This window comes from Hyperolius riggenbachi, chromosome 2 (genome assembly GCF_040937935.1).
Source record: "Hyperolius riggenbachi isolate aHypRig1 chromosome 2, aHypRig1.pri, whole genome shotgun sequence".
Taxonomy (NCBI): Eukaryota; Metazoa; Chordata; class Amphibia; order Anura; family Hyperoliidae; genus Hyperolius; species Hyperolius riggenbachi.
In genome coordinates this window covers 234,718,447-234,740,266 of record NC_090647.1, presented here as the reverse complement: position 1 = coordinate 234,740,266, position 21,820 = coordinate 234,718,447, and the positions used below count along the sequence as shown (strand labels likewise).

The window sequence follows — 21,820 nt, the reverse complement described above, 5'->3', positions numbered from 1 at the left end:
TTTGATGTTCATCTGCCGTTAGAGTCAATGGAGCTTGCTGCAAATTTCCAGTTCCATCACTGTAAACTGTTCAAACTCGTTCATAAATGTTAAATCGTCATTTTTGGCCAGGTGAAATTTAGTACCCCTACTTCTTATGGACCTGGAAATATACAACCACAACATGACTTAAAGGACAACTGAAGTGAGAAGAATAAAAAGGCTGCCATATTTGTTTCCTTTTAAACAATACCAGTTGGCTGGAAGCCCTGTTGATCTATTTGGTTGCAGTCGTGTCTAGATAACACCAGAAACAAGCATGCAGCTAATCTTGTCAGATTTGGAAATAATGTCAGAAACACCTGATTTGCTTATGCTTGTTCAGGACATATGGCTTAAAGTATTAGAGGCAGTCAGGAAACTGGTATTGTTTTAAAAGGAAATAAATAAGAAAGCCTCCATATCCCTCTCACTTCAGTTGTCCTTTAAGGAACCTTTATGTGTTTCCTGGCTGAGGAGTTTGAGGAGAATGAGTTATGATGAATAGCACCATCACTTTTTCTATTAAAGCGGAATATAACCCAGCATTTCATCTTTGCTCTAAAACATTATTTACAGCATATTATATGCAACCAGCATTTTTTTTTACTAGACCAGCATTCGAAGGGTTACACACAGAGCTTGAAAGTTTAGTGCTGTGAAATGTGGACGCATTCAAAGTGTAGATTATGTTATCTTGTGTTTACTTAAATCTATCAAGTGAGGAATGTGACACATTCTCTGACTGTGGAGAAGCAGCTCGACACAAACAGAGAGTTAAAGCGGACCCAAACCAAACATTTTTTTAATTCAAAATATTTAGTTGCACCACTCTGATGCATACAAAGATAAATAAACGCTCCTTTAAGCCTTTGAGCATTTCAGTGCATACTTTTCACCCTTCTCTTTTCATAACTAGGGTTATACAGGTGGCAGCCATTAGCAATTCCTCCTTTGCTGGACACCACCTACTCCATCAGTTTGCCGGATTCTGTCCCGGCAATATGAAAGGAAGGGAGGGGTTCCTCCAATAAATGTAAAATATTTTATATTTGTCATCATGCAGCTGAAAAAAGGCTGCTATGTATTATTATCATTTAGAATATACATTTTATTTCTGACATTTTGTATTTTTAATTTGGGTCCACTGTAAAGCATGTCTGCCTTCAATATATAATGAATAAAACCAGTTATTAATAAAATGCAAAGTCAGCTCACAAAGTAAAAAACTGTACTTTTGGGAGAATATAATTTCTAAAAGAATAATACTTATGCACAAATGCAAATATGATAACCGTATGGCATATAAAAAGGAGGAAAACATGTTTTTTTTATTGAATATTAGGGTTTTAAACCGCTTTAAGGAAGAAATTGGAAATGTTTTCATAAGTTTGTGGATGAACAAGGAGTAACAAAATTTGTTTACTGAATAAGCATTTATTTCATCAGTTTACAAGTATAATGAGCTCTCCAAAATTGACAGTTTACAAATGATGAAAAGCTTGAAAAGTTATGCATTTGCATACTTATTATTACACTATTATGTGAAAAAGTTCTGAATTATCCAGTGTTAAAAAGCCCATAGCATAGTTAAATATGCCTCATTATCTTTTTACTATGAAAAAGTATTTATATTTTTAGAGTTTTTACTGGCATCTAATGAAGAATATAATAGTGAACAAGTAGAAATTCAGATACAGTATGGAGCTTGGCTTTGCAATAAGAATGCCTTAGCTGACAATAAACCCCAAAAAAACTGCCTTTAGCAAAACCATTAGAAGCAAATTCTACGAAATGAATTGTAGTAAAGTGTGACCTGAACTTGATTAGAAAGACAACTTTAATGGAGGTTAGAAAAATAAAAATACTTCTTGTCTCCATAAACAATGTAAGTAGTACCTATTTAAGGTCACATCATTTTGAAAATCTCATGAAACATTCCACTGGCATAGGAGCATACATAGAAATGTAATATGTAATAGCTATATACTGCAGTTTACATACAAGCATAGTCTTGAGGGAAAAAAATCTCTGTATTGTGCATCATCTATGTTAAAAAAAATGCTTTAAACCACATTGACAGGGGTAGAATTCAATTAAGTCTGACTGAATTGGGGTTTGAGTAGTGTTGGTAAATTATTGCTATGACACAATTTTTGTACCTAAAAAAGTATTCAGTGCTAAACTTTAGGCTTTCCTTCAGACCACAAACTACCTGCTTGACAGATCCAAAATGAGTCATACTGAGAAACAATGCTAAACAAATTAAAAATATAATGCACCTTTTTAAAACAGGTGTTTGCATGAACTCAGCTTTAAGTAATCAAGAAAGATCTTCCATGAGGCATCACTGCTGACTATGGAAATCACCTCTTTATGCCCCTAAAAATCTCTTTATGAGTCTATGAGCTTATACATTTTACACAACCACACCAAGCCAACAGGCATACTGATTTTTTTTGAGTTATTTGCTCCATTTTACTGGCCCAAGCCCATCCCATAGAACCATGTCAGTCCATGACATGTACTGATAAGTAGCAAGATATTGTGAAACAGCTGTACGCATGTTGGATTGGTGTGGCTCTTTAAAAAAATTCTGTGTGATACTACAAGCATCGACCATGCAACCTTATACTCTTCCCTGCCACAGAAGAGAGTACGTTACTAAGCCAGGGGTGGCGCAATGCATAGTTCCCTGTCCGCGTACTCAGCTGCAGGGTAATATGCAAGTGGACATGGGAGTTGATTCATTAAAGAGGACCTAAACTAAACATCAGATAAATGAGAATTAATAATTGATGTCCCTTGTAATAAATTATACACAAGAAAGCTAAAATAATAATCTTCTACCTTCCCCTTCTGCTATTAGCAATGATGATCACTGGGTGAAATCCGAAAAGGTTTTATTTGGATTTCATCCAGGTAATTAAATCTCCTATGCGGGTGGGCGATGGGGGGTTCATCTTACCCATAAGATGTTTTCTTTAATCCGTCCCACGGCACCTTCCACAATGCGTTCCAAGCGCGTCTTGTGACTACAAACACTTCCTCCTTCAACTCGGAAGGAGGAAGTGTTTGTAATCACATGACCGCAGCTTTCAACACATCATGGGAGGCGCCGAGGGACGGATCAAAGAAGACATCTGATGGGTAAGATTAACCCCCCTCGCCCACCCACACATGTGATTTAATTAGCAGGATGAAATCCGAATACATTTTTTGAGCATCCCTGGCTATTAGCTATTTAAATGCTCAGGTGTAGTGTGCCTCCATTTTCTGGTTCATCTTGTTTACCTGGCAATAAGCTCTGTCTTTAGTCCCTCCCCTTTCTATGGAGTGGTTTCATCTACACTGAGTTACAGAGTACTCAGCAAGCAAATGGCAAACCAGAACTCGCAGGAGTATGTAAGGGGCAACGCTATATCATCAGAATATGCTGCATATGTCTCCCGTAGGAGTTGCACTCACCCTTCCGCTATGACCACTGTTAGACTGGTCATAGATCGCTCTGAATCCAGCCCCCGGTCCACGGGTCTGCTGTCACTCTTAGATAGCGTCTCGATCTCCAATCCGTCAGATTGCTATGCTGTAGGTGAACAGTACTCCCAATGGTGATGTGTCCAGTGCTCTTTGGCTCTCAGTACCTCATAAAAGATAGAGGCACCATAGCGTAATCCAGTTTAAAATAGTAAAGTTTTATTAAAAGTTCTACTCACAAGAATGCAGAAGTCACAGCGCATTGAGTGTTAACGGGCTCTCCCCCGTGCCTGCCTGTCAGGCTCGCCGGTCAGTCCCGCTTCAATCGCCGCTCCACTTCGTGTATGTCCGCTCGTTGTCCAAGGCTCCACCCTACGCGTTTCGTCACACGCGTGACTCATCAGAGGCGTGGTAGCCATTGGACACGAGCTATCTTAAATGTCAATACGCGCCGCCTCTATCCCGCCCACCGCACACGCGTTCGTTGTGGGCGGAATCCGGAAAAAATGATGTACAGGCGCTCCACATTGGAGCGCATAATCATAAGTGAGTGGAACGCGGAAAGAATCCGACGTAGAACTTCAGCGTGGAGCGCAAACACCTCCCACGCCTAATACGCGGAATTACTCAGGGAATAGATTGGCTATATTCCCCCATGTCAGCCGTGCCCTCTCCATGGCATGCGATACGGTGGACAGCCCATTATTACATGTTAACATCATTGAAACCGTTTATGGCAATATATTGTGAACATATGTTACATCATAAGAATAAAAGGTAAAAATAAATGTAAGGTTAAAAATTTTTTATATAAAATTTACATCTTAAAAGAGTGCGCTTAGGTTAAACACAATTAGCATACAAGTCTATTGTGTAGTAGAGGTGTAGCAGTCCCTCTTATGGTTAAAAGATATATTGCACCCTCATTCATATTCCATTCCTCCCTAGTTTTTAACAAGGATATATCAATCTGGTCTCCCTTAAGGTATAGTATCACCTTGTGTCCCATCCTTCTCTAATATTCAAATCCAGGGATTGGGTCGTTTTCCTCCATGATTAATTATTAGCAATATAGCAATTAAGGTCTATATCAATGTTATGTCCCTTGGGATGCAGTGTCCCCATATTGTATATCCACTTCGTTTCTTTCTTTGAAATTTCTCTGGTTCTATTGCAGCCTCTCCATGAGTAGATCCCTTTTTCAACTCCACAGAACATGAGTGTGCTCGGGTTTGAATTGTGATGGGTTCTGTAGTGTTCAGATACGCTGTGTCCCGTGAATCCACGTCTGATGTTACCTATGTGCTCTCCATTCTCCAATTCTGGTTTTGAGTAACCTAGTCGTTCTCCCTATGTACTGGAGATTGCAAGGGCACCATACCATATATACCACTCCTTTTGTGTTACAGGTGATATTTTGCCTGATCTTAAATGTTTGTCCTCTTGATGTTGATGTCACTTCTCTGCATCTAACAGGCATTCCCTCTCTACATCCTACACATCCTCTACAGGGAAAAAAGCCATCCTGCTGCCAGAACGGTATTACCTCTTTTGGTGGGTTTACACAGCTGGGTGCTAGGAAGTTCTTCAGATTTTTTGCCTTCCTATATATGAAGGCCGGTCGCTCCGGTAAAATTTTTTGTAATGAGATGTCCTCTTTCAAAATCGGCCAGTGTTTCTTTATTATGCCCTCTACTTGCTTATATTGTATCGAGTAATCTGATATAAAAGGAATGTTCTCAATCTTATTTTGCTGTCTTATATTCTCCCAAAGGAGATCATCTCTACTTAGCCTCCCTACTGTCATGATATCTCTTTGAATTTCGTCCTCATTATACCCTTTCTCAATGAATCTTCCAGCTATCAACTGCGATTGGGCCACGTAATCTTCCATCCGGGTGCAATTTCTTCGGATGCGTATTAGTTGGCCTTTTGGTATTGCCTTTTTCCACCTACTACATACTTTAAACCTACAGACCGGAACGGATATCTCTCAATGAAAAGCTGCCACCACCCTAGGTGGAAAAAGGCAATACCAAAAGGCCAACTAATACGCATCCGAAGAAATTGCACCCGGATGGAAGATTACGTGGCCCAATCGCAGTTGATAGCTGGAAGATTCATTGAGAAAGGGTATAATGAGGACGAAATTCAAAGAGATATCATGACAGTAGGGAGGCTAAGTAGAGATGATCTCCTTAGGGAGAATATAAGACAGCAAAATAAGATTGAGAACATTCCTTTTATATCAGATTACTCGATACAATATAAGCAAGTAGAGGGCATAATAAAGAAACACTGGCCGATTTTGAAAGAGGACATCTCATTACAAAAAATTTTACCGGAGCGACCGGCCTTCATATATAGGAAGGCAAAAAATCTGAAGAACTTCCTAGCACCCAGCTGTGTAAACCCACCAAAAGAGGTAATACCGTTCTGGCAGCAGGATGGCTTTTTTCCCTGTAGAGGATGTGTAGGATGTAGAGAGGGAATGCCTGTTAGATGCAGAGAAGTGACATCAACATCAAGAGGACAAACATTTAAGATCAGGCAAAATATCACCTGTAACACAAAAGGAGTGGTATATATGGTATGGTGCCCTTGCAATCTCCAGTACATAGGGAGAACGACTAGGTTACTCAAAACCAGAATTGGAGAGCACATAGGTAACATCAGACGTGGATTCACGGGACACAGCATATCTGAACACTACAGAACCCATCACAATTCAAACCCGAGCACACTCATGTTCTGTGGAGTTGAAAAAGGGATCTACTCATGGAGAGGCTGCAATAGAACCAGAGAAATTTCAAAGAAAGAAACAAAGTGGATATACAATATGGGGACACTGCATCCCAAGGGACATAACATTGATATAGACCTTAATTGCTATATTGCTAATAATTAATCATGGAGGAAAACGACCCAATCCCTGGATTTGAATATTAGAGAAGGATGGGACACAAGGTGATACTATACCTTAAGGGAGACCAGATTGATATATCCTTGTAATTGTGTTTAACCTAAGCGCACTATTTTAAGATGTAAATTTTATATAAAAAATTTTTAACCTTACATTTATTTTTACCTTTTATTCTTATGATGTAACATATGTTCACAATATATTGCCATAAACGGTTTCAATGATGTTAACATGTAATAATGGGCTGTCCACCGTATCGCATGCCATGGAGAGGGCACGGCTGACATGGGGGAATATAGCCAATCTATTCCCTGAGTAATTCCGCGTATTAGGCGTGGGAGGTGTTTGCGCTCCACGCTGAAGTTCTACGTCGGATTCTTTACGCGTTCCACTCACTTATGATTATGCGCTCCAATGTGGAGCGCCTGTACATCATTTTTTCCGGATTCCGCCCACAACGAACGCGTGTGCGGTGGGCGGGATAGAGGCGGCGCGTATTGACATTTAAGATAGCTCGTGTCCAATGGCTACCACGCCCCTGATGAGTCACGCGTGTGACGAAACGCGTAGGGTGGAGCCTTGGACAACGAGCGGACGTACACGAAGTGGAGCGGCGATTGAAGCGGGACTGACCGGCGAGCCTGACAGGCAGGCACGGGGGAGAGCCCGTTAACACTCAATGCGCTGTGACTTCTGCATTCTTGTGAGTAGAACTTTTAATAAAACTTTACTATTTTAAACTGGATTACGCTATGGTGCCTCTATCTTTTATGAGGTACTGAGAGCCAAAGAGCACTGGACACATCACCATTGGGAGTACTGTTCACCTACAGCACAGCAATCTGACGGATTGGAGATCGAGACGCTATCTAAGAGTGACAGCAGACCCGTGGACCGGGGGCTGGATTCAGAGCGATCTATGACCAGTCTAACAGTGGTCATAGCGGAAGGGTGAGTGCAACTCCTACGGGAGACATATGCAGCATATTCTGATGATATAGCGCAGCGCTTTCTATTGACAACACATAAACTGTATTGAAAGGGGAACACCGCTGAACCTACTTTAGAGCGCAAACGCAGGACAATCACAAGAGGGACATTGAAAGTACCTGAACGCAGCTGCTTTGGTGGCTGCAAAGAGGGACTGTACACTCTAACCCCTGTGAATTTTTTTGGGGGGGCTCATACAGCCAACAGACTGGTTTAGCGCTTTACATTTGTATACAATGTAAGGGGCAACGCAATGATTTGCATATTCAGCAGTGATGCAACGTGGGAGACGTCTCAGTGCTCACTCCAACCTGAATAATTGTAAATACCTTCTGTTTTAAGAAGGCAAACTTCTGTTTTTCGTATAATCTTAGTAAGGGGGCTTTTGCTTTTTTACACACTGGGAGTTTTGGTTCATCATAAGCTTGCTGGGTACTCTGTAACTCTGTGTGTTTCAAGTCTTGCCCCATAGAGCCACATTAATTCATGTCATGCACTGATGAGGATCAATCAATCAAAAACAGGCTGGATGCATGTTCGTTTAGTCTGGCTCTGTAAGATTAACATGCTGACACATCATTGCATTCCAGCGGATGCTTATCAGTTACACTGATAACTGAACTTCTGTTCTGTGCAATGAGGGACTGATGGGACATTACTTATATGAAATTACTTTGGGACTAAAGAATGTTATGTCAGATGGCAATACTAATTTAAAATTTGCATAGACATTGCAATAGCAACTATTGGTTAGGTCTATGTAATGCAATAGTTTGCTTGCATGGGGTGAGTTTTTCTGTCTTGAAATTGATTTAGACCTAGGATGTCTACCTGCTAGAATGCTTTAACCACTTAAGTACAAGCGGTCTCTGCCCCCTTAAAAGAGTCATCATGGCAAATTAAGTAAAATAAGTGCTACTTACCCGGGGCTTCGTCCAGCCCCAAGCTCCCAGCATGTCCCTCGCTGCTGCTCCGCCATTAGCTGTTCGCTGCCTCTGCCTCCCGGTCCTGGCGATGACGTCGGCCTGTACTGCGCCTGTGCAAGCGGTGCTGTCAATCACAGCAAAGTGGACCGGAGCGTACTGTGCAGGCCTGGGAGCTAGCGTCTGGACGAAGCCCCAGGTAAGTAGCACTTATTTTACTTAATTTGGCCTGATGACTCCTTTAAGGACCAGAGACCGCTGGTACCAGAAATGGTGGAATCGCTGTCACCACTGCACGTCGGGAACCTGGGCCACCCACTCTGCTGTCTCTATGACGGCAGAGTTCCTGTGAGCCGCTTACGTTGATAGACAGGGTCAGGAGCCAATGAAATCGGCTCCTGACCCGCTCACAGGGCTCTGCCGTTATAGAGACTGGCAGAGCGAGTGAGCTGCGGCAAGAGACGTCGGCGGGAGCGATGAAAGTGGCGAGAATGCGCGGCGCCGGTTGATTAAAATCTACGCCCTGGCAACCAGATAGCCATCAAAACAGGGCGTAGATTTCAATCAGCATGGTTCTTAAATAGTTAATGAAGTTTTGACAAATGGTTCTTGATGGCCACAAAATCTTTGCTTCCTTAAGGTGGCCGCTAATAATCCAATCTTTTTCAACCAATCTTACCATTTCTATGTAATATAAGGGAAAGCCTATAGTATTCATTCGATATATTCACTCAGTTTACTCTTCTACTACACAGATTTGGTAAGATTGAATGAAAAAGATTGGATCATTAGTGGCCACCCTTATCCTAATGGATTAAACACCATTTCACCACGTAATTCAGGTGTCCCGGCATGGTGGATTTTGATTTTGTTTGTAGATTGCCTCATCTATCTATATTGCACCCACAATATGCTTTTCCACTAGGAAAGTGCAAATATAATTTGGCTATTGTTTGCTCAGGATTTCATTTGCCTACATCACTTGATCTATGTTTTTCTGGTAATGTGAGCAATGCCGAGTGATGTGGGGTGAGATATTTGTGCCATGGAGCTGTCCTTCAACACCATGGCACTGTGACTTTACTTACCAGGGACACCTGTCCCTGTCTCTCAATATCCACAGAAAGAGCCAGAGGGCCCCCGGCACATACCCGATGTCTGTTGCTGTATGCTAGGCTCTGCTGGCACTGTCACCTCCCATCATTGTGCTCCACCCATTGTTCTGCTCCACCCACAAGACCCTTCCTCTTCTGTCTTCCCTAGAGCCACAGCAAAAGCATCTTTAAAACTAGCACTGGCCTTCTAAACTGACCAATGAAAATTCTCCTTAGTGAGGATTCTCATTGGTTAAAATTCACTACCAATGGGAACGCTGGCAGTAGGCTCAAAAAATGCTTTGCTGGGGATCCATGAACACTATAGCTGGAGAGCTGGCAGAAAGAGTAGCGACATAAGACAGGTGGAGTATGACGGGTGTTCATGGCAGCCAGTGGCAGTATGGAAAGTTTTTTTTTTTTTAATTCATGTTTCTTTTACTGTTAAATAGGACTTGGAAATTCCTTTACTTATTTAAATCATGGGCATGTGTGGTCTCCCTAATAAAGGAGTCTCGCAGATACCCAAAGAAGCCGGCAGGACATAGGCAATAGAGACTTTGCACCTGCTTCAAGCAGTGGCTAGCAATGTGCCAGCGCTTATTATTGGCAAGTCCGTGAATTGCATAGGACCCAAGGAGAGAATTAAATCTAACTAAAGACTGATTAGTTACCCTTATTGACATCCATTACTGGAACTAGTGCTCCATTGGAGGGTTAGGGTCCTTTTCCGCTGCATCTATTTTGGTGTGGTGCAAGAATCAATGTATATTGCAATCAGAAGCATAATGCACTGCAATTGCAGCTTGATGTTTGTGCAATAAAAGAGCTCAATTATTATTCCAACCGATACTTTTGATTGGCATACATTCTGATTGGCATGCTCCTTGAGATACCGGGGCAGGGGTCATGGCACACCAATCGATTCCTCTGGCGGTGCTCCTTCACACTGCTTTGTTTGCCAATGCATATTGCAATGGCATGTTCACATCTGGCCATTAGTGCTGCAATGTGTCAGATTCTGTTGGAATAATGCTCAGAATGCTGTTTGTTTTCCAGTAATGCATGTGTGCATTTATATGTACTGTATATTCCAAATGTCTTTACTTTAGTAGCATTAGTCAAAAAGTTTCCTCAGTGGGCACACAGTTATTAATAAAACCTTTCCTCAAGCTATCCAAAAAAAGAAAAAGAAATACCCTGACTTGCACTGTAAGCCTTTCCAAGAGGAAGAGATTCTAGACAAAAACAGAAACAAAAAAAACACCATAAATAATATGGTTGTTGAAAATAAAAGCAAGAAAATCATTATTCAATATGTTGAGGGTAATTTTTCCATAACATTTATCCCCCTCTCTCTGGCAGGTTATCTGTTTCTTTTAAACAAAGCTGAGCCTGGATGCATTTTACATCTGTCTTCTAGCAATCACAGCCAGTTGGGAGATTAATGTTTTGCATTTTATTCTTGGAGGTTTCATGCAGAAAAAAAATAATCTTATAAATGTTTTATACGCCAAAAAAAAATAATCATATTTTAAAATATGCTTTCAAGATGAACTAGCTTTAAACGAGGAAAAGGAATTCTTAATGAAAGGCATTTTTTATAGGAAAAAAGGAGTTTTGATATGCAGAAGCCTGCCAAATCATTTTTTATTTGCACTTTGTAGCTTGCACACAAAGACTCAAGTTTAACATTATTCATATGTGAGATGACTCGATTTAATTAATGTTAATACCACATTTTCATGATAATATAATTGGTAGCAAATTCTTCCTTTGACAGTCTTCATTGACAGTCTTCATTTGCATTATAACTTTATATGTTCCTAGCTACATATGTTTATGCTTTTTGGGCAATGTGAGAATTTTGAGTTAGCTTCAATTTTCAGATGATTTTCAAATTTCATGTGAGTTATAGAAAGATTTACGGTACTGCTAGATATAATGTAGGCAACTTCCAGTTGAGAATTGATTAGAGTAATTTGTCCAGTTTCTGTTATTATATCCTAAAGGAAGATCATGGCATACCTAGAGCATTTCACACCTGGTGCTGATTATCAACAGACATATTTCCCCATAAACCCCAGTCTCTAAGGAATGCAATGAAGAATTAAGGAAGTTTTGAGGGGAAAAAGTGGCCAAACACAGTACTATCCGGTACTTAGTACAAAAGTGGCCAGCAAAATATATCTATTTTCCTATAATCGTGTTTCTTTTGATTCATGTATTAGCCTGCTATTTAGTAATCATGAGCCCCCCAAAATGCCAAATGCTGCTACAATAACCCCAAAGTAGCAAGTGCTGACACTTTTTGACCATCAAATAATACGTGCGACAAATGTTACCTCTGACACATGTAATGCAGCAAAATGTTACCTCTGACACTTGCAATGCAGCAGACATTACCCCTGATACAAGAATTGTGGTAAACATTACCCCCAACACATTGAATGCAGTAAAAGTTACCTCCAACACATGTGAAATGCACATATATTTCTCCACATACTGCATATGAAATGCAGTAAATGTTACCTCAGACATATTTTCCTGTTCCTCCCTGCTCATAAGGTGGGTGGCTGGAGGGTCAAGTTCTGGGTGCTGATGGGGTGGGTAAGAGAGAGGGAGAAGTACTGCGTTCTGGTGCGGTGGGTTGGAGAAACACTGAGTGCTGGGTGGGTGGGATGCTGGGTGGGAGAAAAACTGGGTGGTGGGTGGGAGAAAGGCTAGGTGGTAGTGGTACAATGCAGAGTGCTGGGTTCAAGAAGTGCTGGGTGGGAGAAATGCTGGGTGAGAAAAACACTGGGTGCTGATTGGGAGGATCAATTGGTGCTGGTGGGAGGAAAAATGGGTGCTGATGGGAGGAGGTAAGAGGGAGGGAGGCAATTACTTTGCTCAGGTCACGGTGGCTCCTTGGGGACAGCGGCATTGCAGCGGATGGTGTCCTCTCTCCCCCTGCACACTCTTTCCATGCTGCCCAGTGCCATGTGATGTTTCTTCTGGATTCTGTCTCCCACCTCCCCCAGCCCCACAGGCAGCTATTATTGTTGCAGGCAGGGCATGAGGGACAGAGGCAAGGCCAGCCAGAGGGGTTCACTCTGCCTGCAGCCTGGGTGAGTGAAAGCCAGCAGGGCCGGTTCAAGTAACAATTGGGCCCTAGGGCAAAATTAACCCGGGGGCCCTCCAACAGACACCCCCCCGAACCAAAAAGCGTCATTAGAGGCCCTTTGTTGCAGCCAAATTTCCCTCCTGGGCCCCGGAGCTGACTGCTGACCCTCCCCCAATCACCTCCCAACTTAACAGACTCTGCAGAGTCCCCGGGGAGCAACAGTTAAGATGGGGAGGGACAACTTGGGGGCCCCTACAGGCTCTGGGGCCCTGGGGCAATTGCCCATTTTTTCCTATGGTAGCTCCGGCCCTGACAGCCAGGCATGTTAGAGATGGTGGTGGGGCTGGCCCAGGAGTGCAATTTTCCACCCCCTCTCTGTCTGAAAACTGGGGTGCCCCACCCCCCACAATCCCCTATAGGCTCACCACTGATCCCAGTGTTCCTGTAAATGTGTCCATTAACAGTGCAATTTTTGCAAACCATATCTTTACCAGTTATGTTCATATTTATGTAAAAATCTGTCAAGCTGAACAATAATTTCTTTAAGGAAAAATATCATTAATTGTATTGTTTAGGATCAATTGGGCTCACCAGCTTTTCTGTTTACATGCAAAACTATCTAAAAAACGTTTTATAAAAAATATGATCGTTCATTAAAAATTGCACCGTTATTGGGCACCTTAACCTTTGTGTACCCTTAACCTCATTAGAACAGAAGACTTTGTTGGAAAAATAGAGAACATATAATTAAAAAAAGTGCCAAATTCATTCTTATTTTGTCTTTGGCTGGGACATCAATTACATAGTCTTTCATCAAAATTGCAAAACGACGTTATAAAGCCAAAGAATGATGTCCAGCTGATCATAATATAACATGAAATCTTGAGAACATGGACTATGTCACATAAGAATAAAAAATAAGTAAAAATATGCTTTATGTTAATATCATTCCATAAAAATTATACATAAAAAACATTAAAATGCATGGAATAACTGTGCATATGGACATACTACTCAAAGTTATCCAGTGAGTAAATATAACATGGTGTGACCTGGATTTAAATTTGGAATATAGACAACTTAACTAAAAACAAGATTAAGAGTAAAAATATATGTATAGGAAATGTGCCTTTTACATTCATCCCTATCCAGCAACAGTCTCCTTCTCATATTCACAGCACCCTTCTTCAGTGCCATCTCGGACAATCCTCTGTATCTCTGCCTTTTCACTGGGCAACACTTGCTCATCCTTCTGTGCCCAGAAGGAGGCAGAGTTGCAGCATATATATTGGTAAAAAAAAGCTAGTGTTTTTTTTAACCCTCGCTAAACAGTCCTCAGTGCTGTTTGCACTCAACACAGCCACAACGTGTAACCATGTTGTCCTACTCACCAATCTGTCAGTCTGTTTTGCCAGCCAGTCATCAGTTTATCAGTAAATTTTGTTAATCTGTTTCTCCAGTCCTGAACCTAGTTTGCCAGTCAATCCTATCAGTATGTCTGTCAGTCCATTCTGCAGTCTGTCTACTCAATCTGCTTTTCCAGCCCAGTCTGCTTTTGACTAGTAAGTCTGTGATGCCAGTCCGATCCACAGTCTGTTAGGTCAGTCCACTCTGTCAGTCCAGTTTGTCCATTCAGTATGCTCTTTTAGTCTATCCTGTTGTGCATCATCCTGGTCCCTTTCTATTCAGTCCACAGTACTTCACCTAGTTCCCTGTCAGTTCAGTCTGTAGTGAGTCTCATATTGCCTATGCTGCCTTCACCATGCTGCAGAGTTTGCTCTTCTGTCCTATCACTGGTGACGACAACCCTGGGGGCTGAAACCTGGTAAACACTAGCAGCATATACTTGTGGGATCTTGGAAAGTTTTATGTTTTTGCTCAGTGAATAACCAAAACTAAGAAAAACAAATAAGAAAAAAGAAGACTCTAAAGGTAGCCATACACATACATTTCCATTTTGAATCTGTTGCCCCAACATGTCTGGAGCATGGCTGGGATCCAGACTGGTAGGCAGGGCAGGGTACCCAGACTGACTGACTGACAGGACCAGGGCTGACAAGCAGGCTAAGGTATCAGGAACCAGGGCATGGTGTGACAACCATGTTGAGGCTGTGTAACAAGCAAATAACACAATTACTGTTTAGCCATAGTTTCAATAACTCTGGCAAGTGTGCCAGTTCTGTGGCCACAGCCCTACAAGAAGAGTATGTACCAAGGGTGCTCTCCTAGAGAATGGAGATGGAAACTGCTATCCATGCCATGCCAGTAGATATGTAAAATAAGAAGGTAGACAATTGAGAGCCCCCAATCGCGTATTATTGATAATGCAATTTGAATATGGTATGTAGTGAATAATACTCACAAGTATGGGTTGCCAAGACCAGGCAACCACTCAAAAGCAAGAGGGGAGATTAGGCCTGTCCCCACTCAGGCTAAGAAGTCGCTCTCCGTAGAACAAGAAAGAAGGGTGGTCACACCCATCCACCAGGTGGATAATTATCACTTAAACAATACAATACAGAGGCACCAACAGAGTAAAAGTATCAAGTTAAAAAGGTATAAAATGAGGGGCAAATGTGGACTTACCGAACAAAAACACAACTATTGTATAAGATCAAGAAAAACAGTATTTATTCTTATTCCAAAAACAGTTTGCAATGCGTTTCACGGGTCTCAAGCCCGCTTCCTCATGCAAAAATACACAAAGAGCAACTGCAAGAGAAACAATATAAAAACATACTAAACATTTTTGACATAATACATTTTCGTTATGATGATACGATCTGTTAAAAAAATTCAATTCAAAATTATGCAATGTAAAACGTGAAAATTGGCATTAGAATGCACAGTTCTCTGTATTGCACATCTACATATTTAAACTTGTGTTGTTTAGATTCGTAATGCATGGTTTTACATTGCATAATTTTGAATTGAAAATCTTTTAACAGATTGTATCATCATAACGAAAATGCATTATGTCAAAAATGTTTAGTATGTTTTTATATCCCACTAGATGCCCAGTATCCGCACTAGAGGAGGATGCTGGTTGGTGTTGGGGGCATGGGTTCCGAGGGCCGGGCAGAGGCAGAGGCGAGAGAGGCTCCAGCCTCAGGGCGCAGTGTAGTAGGGGGTGCACAACTCACTCAGCTATCATTCCCCTATTGTGTTGGAAGCAGAGAGAAATAAAAAAAGAGGATACATGGCAGTGACAGCAAGCCAGATAACTAAAGATTAAGGTTGGGCGGGGGGCAGGGGGCTGGGGCACCTCTGAGTCTAATGGAAATTAGTGTGTGACGGCCGGGGTGGGAGGGATGGGGAGGTGCATTTTGGTGTCTCAGCCTTGGGTGCTGGAGGACCTTGTCCCGGCTCTGTGGGTTCCTATAAAGTATAAAACTTGAATTCTGAGTTTGCCTGGTCTTAGCCAATAGTAATGTTTAGATTATTTTGAATTAAGTACACTTTTTGTGATGCATGGATGACCAGACTTTCAGATTGACCATCAGTAGCCCATTGGACAAGTTGGTTGGTTAGTGTATGAATATTAAACTTAGATTTGTATTCTGATGGATCTAACATGGTTTTATCCACTTCTAAATGTCACAGTGTGAGTGAATATGGTGTGTACATGTCTAACACTGACAGGAATTCCCTTTTTGACAGTGACAGTACATGTACCTTGTACATAGAAAGAGTTATGACAATATGATAAATATCTGTTCTTCTTGTGACAGATCTGCTGTTCTTCTGGCAGTGGTAGAGATAGGAGTATTGGTTTAGCCTCCCCAGCGGTATGGACAGAAATGTCCATCCATAAAAACATGTTATGAACAGTATAAACGTGCATACACATCAAAACTCTCCTGCACTGTATACTAGACCCTTGCTTGACACATTTTGGCAAGTTACAGGGAAAAAAAAGTTTTAAAAATACATTTTATCACTTTTTGCAAAGAAATCCTGGGAAAATTGAACGCTGGGGGGGTTAATAGTAGTGGTGCTCATAATGGGCCAATAAGGAATACGCAAAATTTTGCTTAATTTTTCATTTTTACTTATTGCATAATTGCATTTACATTATGTACAGCATACTGTGATTGTGAATCGAAATTATGCCTGTACATGCATTTTTTTACATTGAAGTCACTGGCCGCTAAATTTAGCGGTTAATAGGAAAGCCCACTTATGGTGCTAGAAACACCACATTTGCAGGGTATGTGGATGAGGATAATAGGTACAAGAGAGTTTTTTTTCAAAAAGACCTTATAGTTTCTGAGAAAATAGATTACAAAGTTATTGTTTAGCGGTTAATAGCAAAGTGCTAGAAATACCCAAAAAATGTTTCAGAATGACCTAATACTTTTTGAGTAAATTGATGTTAAAGTTAGAAGAAAAAGTAGCAAAGTTACTGCGCTAAAATGACAGATAATGTATTAATATGTATATAAATGTTATTTTTTATATATGTTCAGAGTGTGGGAAATATAAAAAAGTTATGTGGGGTCCCCCCTCCCAAACCTCTTTAACCCCTTATCACCCATGTGGGCTGGGATAGCCAGAATGTGGAGCCATGGCCACGTGGGGCTTCACACCTGGAGCTAGACCGACACACTTGGTACATGGAATGAGGGGACTCTGGGGGAGAGGGGTGGCCACTGACCAAGCCTCCCCCTCCCCCAGAGCCCTTGTCCAATCCAATCTTGATTGCAAGCTCTGCATGATGTCGATCCTCGATGTCTCCAGTGCCGCTGACTCTACTTCCTGATTAGCGGAAGTAATTTTTTTCCTACTGTTCTTCTTAACGTACCCTGCAAAGTAGGTGTTTCTAGCACTTACGAGGGCTTTGCAATTAACCGTTAAATTCGGCGCAGCGGCCGCTGAAACATTTCCCATACTCTGAACGAGATCTTTAATATCGATTTTCTCAAAAACTATAAGGTCTATTTGAATTTTTTTTCCTCTTGTACCCACTGTCCTCATCCACATACTTTTACTGTTTCTAGCACATTAGGGGGCTTTTCTATCATCCGCTAAAGTTGGTGGCTGTTCGCCTGCCATTTAAGTCTATTGAGCCGCCGCCTAACGCAAACAAAATTTTGCATGAATTATGGTAACATGCAGAATTATGAGTAGTGATTATATTGCCATGCATTTTTTTTTTTACGCGTAATCCGCACCTTTTGCATTACGGTTAGCATACATAATTACAAATTATGATGCGTAATTACACATTGGCATCATTTATGCTCACCTATATTTAAAACATCTTTAGGTGTATGAAGAGGCTATACAATTTGACATTAGGGCTCTTTTAAGTTGGTCTGGGTGACAATTTCTACACCATCCAACATCCTTCTAGGCTCAAGTTTTGGTAAGATGACCTGTTGTTTTCAGAACAGAAAAAAATGCTTGGTAACTCTGGCTTTTAGTTAGTTGTGTTGTAATAGTAGACTCTGTCTTAAGTTATATCGGCCATCACTAAAATAACACTCCTACTTCAGTTTCCATTTAACTTCTGCTTGCTGTGGATTATCACAAAAATAGAGTGCAAGTTCTAGTACAGCCAACACCCCATGCTCAGTAATAAGAATAACTGATTAGAAAACATTTATTTGTGTTTTTATTCCTGCTTATGTATTTATATTTTGAATGGTTACATTGGCTTTGTATCATACTGCAGTTTATTGTGCATAATCAAAGGCTGTACGTGTATGTATTCGCATAATTAATAATAATTTCGTACCATGCTCTACAACAAATTTGGACAGGGGCAAAGTTATAAGCATACTTACACTGTTGACTTTGAATTAAAACATTATACTTTGATTATTGCCACAGGAGAATAATATTTGAACTTGCATAATCACTGATCCATAGATAAATGTCCAACATAATAATTATTGACATTCTTTTTATCAGTTTTAGACAGTTTACCTCCAGCACAGTACAAGGAGAAAATGAGCACTATCCTTCTATGGATCCAGCAGTCTGAAACCAAACTTGCTATACCTCAGGTCACAGTTACTGAATGTGAAATCATGGAACAAAGACTCAGGGAGCTAAAGGTGTGTACTCTAACCTGCATTGTAATAAGCAGATGTATTGTATGTATTTATTTGTTTTTTATCCATATGGAGAAATTCACAATTAAATTTGCAGTCATCAGAAAGTGATTAGCTGAACATGGTCAGACCACCACACCATCCACTTCTCCCTTACAGCATCAGCTGTAAAACACCAAGTGCAAAAAACATAATAATATAATTCCATGAAAGGTCTGTCACCTTAACCTCTTCAGAACAACCTCAATTTTGATGGACTGGCTGATCACAACTTAAGCCTTGACTCTCTGCTCCTTAAATATAACTGCTTTTACTCCATAAATCTTTTATGCATTAAATGTTCAGCCTCATTACATCACACTCTCTGGTTTGACATCTCTGTAAAGGGGGGCACAGACTGGTATGACAGTGGTGCAAACATTAGTGCTCTGAAGACAAACATTATTGCTCACCCAAAAAAATATCAAACACTGATCAACAAGAAAAAGTCCTTAATCTTTTTTTCCCCTGGAGATTGCAAACACAGGCAACAAACCTGCTCAGCTTTTCCACACAGTTGACAATCTCTGCAACCCATCTCGCTGGAAACTGAGCATCACAACCTTCACAGGACCTCTGTGAGGAGATATTGCCATTCAATTCACAGCACTGGAAACCTATGGATGCAAAAATGACCTACCACCATGGGCTGATTTAAGGTAATTACAGAAGAAGGCATCTTAGATATCATTTTAAACCTTTGCCAGACTACCTGACTGGAACCTGGACCCTGGCCCAACCAAGTTCATGTTAAGTAGCTCAGGAGAGAGAAAAAGGAGTGAGTGCACACCTATGCCTTGTAACCTTGTTACCACTATCAACAGCGGTGCAACTTCCAGATGAAGATAAGTGTCAATCACAGTAGTATTTCAAAAGTGTAAGACATCCGGGAGCAACTCACCATGTCATACTTCAATAAAACTTCAACTTTTAATGCGTTTCTTCCATAAAACAAATGGTGGAAAAAAGACAAAAAGCAATACTTAAAGGGAACTGACCACATTCTCTTTCACTGAAATCCCTCCTGACATAGAAGCTGCCATGTTCCCCCCTCCCCTTCTCACATTCTTTATTTACAGAAGTCAGAGATGCTATCTTGACACATTGACACACACCCTGGCTTTGAAGACACACTCCTAATTATTAACCCCCTTTGCTGATGAAAGGCATTGTTTACCTCTTGGTAATTAGCTCAATAAAACAATTAGAGGTTCCTGAACTCTCTGCGGATGGGGACGGTCGGCAGGCCTGCTCAAACAGGCCAATTTAACAACTTTGAATGTAAAATACAAGGTCAAATTAAAGTTTATTTTAATAATGAAACAGATAGTTGGCATACTTTTTTTATGTGCTATAGAAATGTCCTGAGTGAAAAAAAGGTGCTCGGTTCACTTTAACATTCAGGATGCAGTATAGGAGGATGCGGAGGATGGTCAACAATCGTTTTGCCCCTAAGTTCATGTTAAAATGCCCTAGCCTATTTAGACCAGCATTTCACAAAATAGTCAATTGTTCCTTACAAGCAGGGAGGTTTCTCACCTGTCTAAAAGAAGCAATTATCAGACCGCTGCTCAAGAAACCATTCTTGGACCCAGATACTCTGAACAACTACTGATCTGTCTCCAACCTCCCTTTTCTGGGGAAAGTTATTGAAAAGGCTGTCTATCTCCAATGAAGCCAGGCTCTCAAGAAACTACATCCTTGACCCTCTTCAATCTGGCTTCAAAAAACATTGATCTGCAATTATCTGCTCATGGCAAGAGACAGAGAACAGTGTTCCATCCTGATTTTGCTTGACCTCTCACTCAGACACTTTTGACACATTTGATCATGAAATCTTGCATAACCTCTCTGGCAGTACGCAGTTTCAATGTCTGCATCCGCGGGAGGATTTTTGACTATAAAATGTTATTTATATTCTTCAACTAGCACTTTGCGAGCTAAGTATGCCCCACAAGTGCCTCCGGTCCCCTCTGATTTCCCTGATCGCTGCCAGTAATATTTACCCGTCCGCGATCCCGCGACAGCCGCAGCTTCTCCAAGCAGTTTCACTCATTGCTATGGCGATGATCGGACCTGACGTCATCAACATCATGACGTCATGCGCAGTTCCGATCCTCCCTATAGTGAAGCCGGGAGCTGATTGGGAGGCTGCGTCATCACAGGATCCCTGGGGGGTACGTATACCGGCGGGAATCGGCGGTGATCAGAGGGGACTGGAGGCACTTGGGGGGGCATACCTAGCAAGCAAGGTGCTAGCTGAAGAATATAAATAACATTTTATAGCCAAAAAACGTCCTGGGGCCTTGTGATCCCCTGCGGCGGCTAGCCTAACCCTAGGTCGGGCTTACCGCCAGAGAGGTTAACAGGCTACAAGAGTATTGTGACATTGTTTAGTTCTCCAGTGGTTCAACTCCTTTTTGGCTGACAGAACACAGAGGGTATCCTTGGGACCTTATTTTCCAACCCTGTACCAAAAAATATGGTGTAACCCAGGCAACACTATCCCCTTTTCTGTTCCCCTTATACTTGCTGCCACTTGGAAAAATCATCCAGAAACATGGTCTGACATACCACTGTTATGCTGGTGACACCCTCATATTCATCATTCATAGCTGGCATCACAGACCCTGCTCCACAAATAAATGCAGGTGTAGCTGAGCTTCAAGAGTAGATGGATGATAACTGGCTAAAACTAAAAACGAAATGCTGACAAAATGGAGGTTCTGGTCATTGGAGGTCCGCGCTTGACAGCAAAGCAGCTCCAGTATCAGCCAGCACCAATAAGGATAGGAAGCTCAGACCTGAACAATTCAGGCTTTGCATGCAGCCTGGATATACTGATTTATGGGGATTTAAGCTTCTGGTTATAAAATCTCAACTATTGTGAAATATCTCTTCCTTCACTTAAGGAACATTGAAAAAATTATGCACCTTATATCTTCAGCAGATCTTCCAACCCTTGTTAATGCCTTCATCACATCACTGTTGGGCTTCTGCAATGATTTCTATACAGGCCTTCCAACAAAAGACCTGCACTGCCTGCAATTAGTACAAAATGCTGCTGCAAGACTGTGAATAAGCCGAACCTGCCATTACTATATAACACTAATTTTTTGCACACTCCCCTAACTACCCATAAAATGGAGATTTCTATTTAAGATTGGCTTAAGCCACCTGTTTAGTCTGGC

General features: G+C 41.3%; 1 protein-coding gene across 14 annotated transcripts in view; it reads left to right on the top strand.

Annotated features, from left to right (window-relative positions):
* Window positions 1–21,820, top strand: part of DMD (dystrophin) — a 3,066,377-nt gene that overhangs the window by 1,234,558 nt on the left and 1,809,999 nt on the right. For all 14 annotated transcript variants that reach the window (XM_068268325.1, XM_068268327.1, XM_068268324.1 and 11 more), the window contains one exon: window positions 18,448–18,593. In XM_068268325.1, coding sequence (XP_068124426.1) covers window positions 18,448–18,593 — 146 coding nt within the window. The remainder of the gene's footprint in view (window positions 1–18,447; window positions 18,594–21,820) is intronic.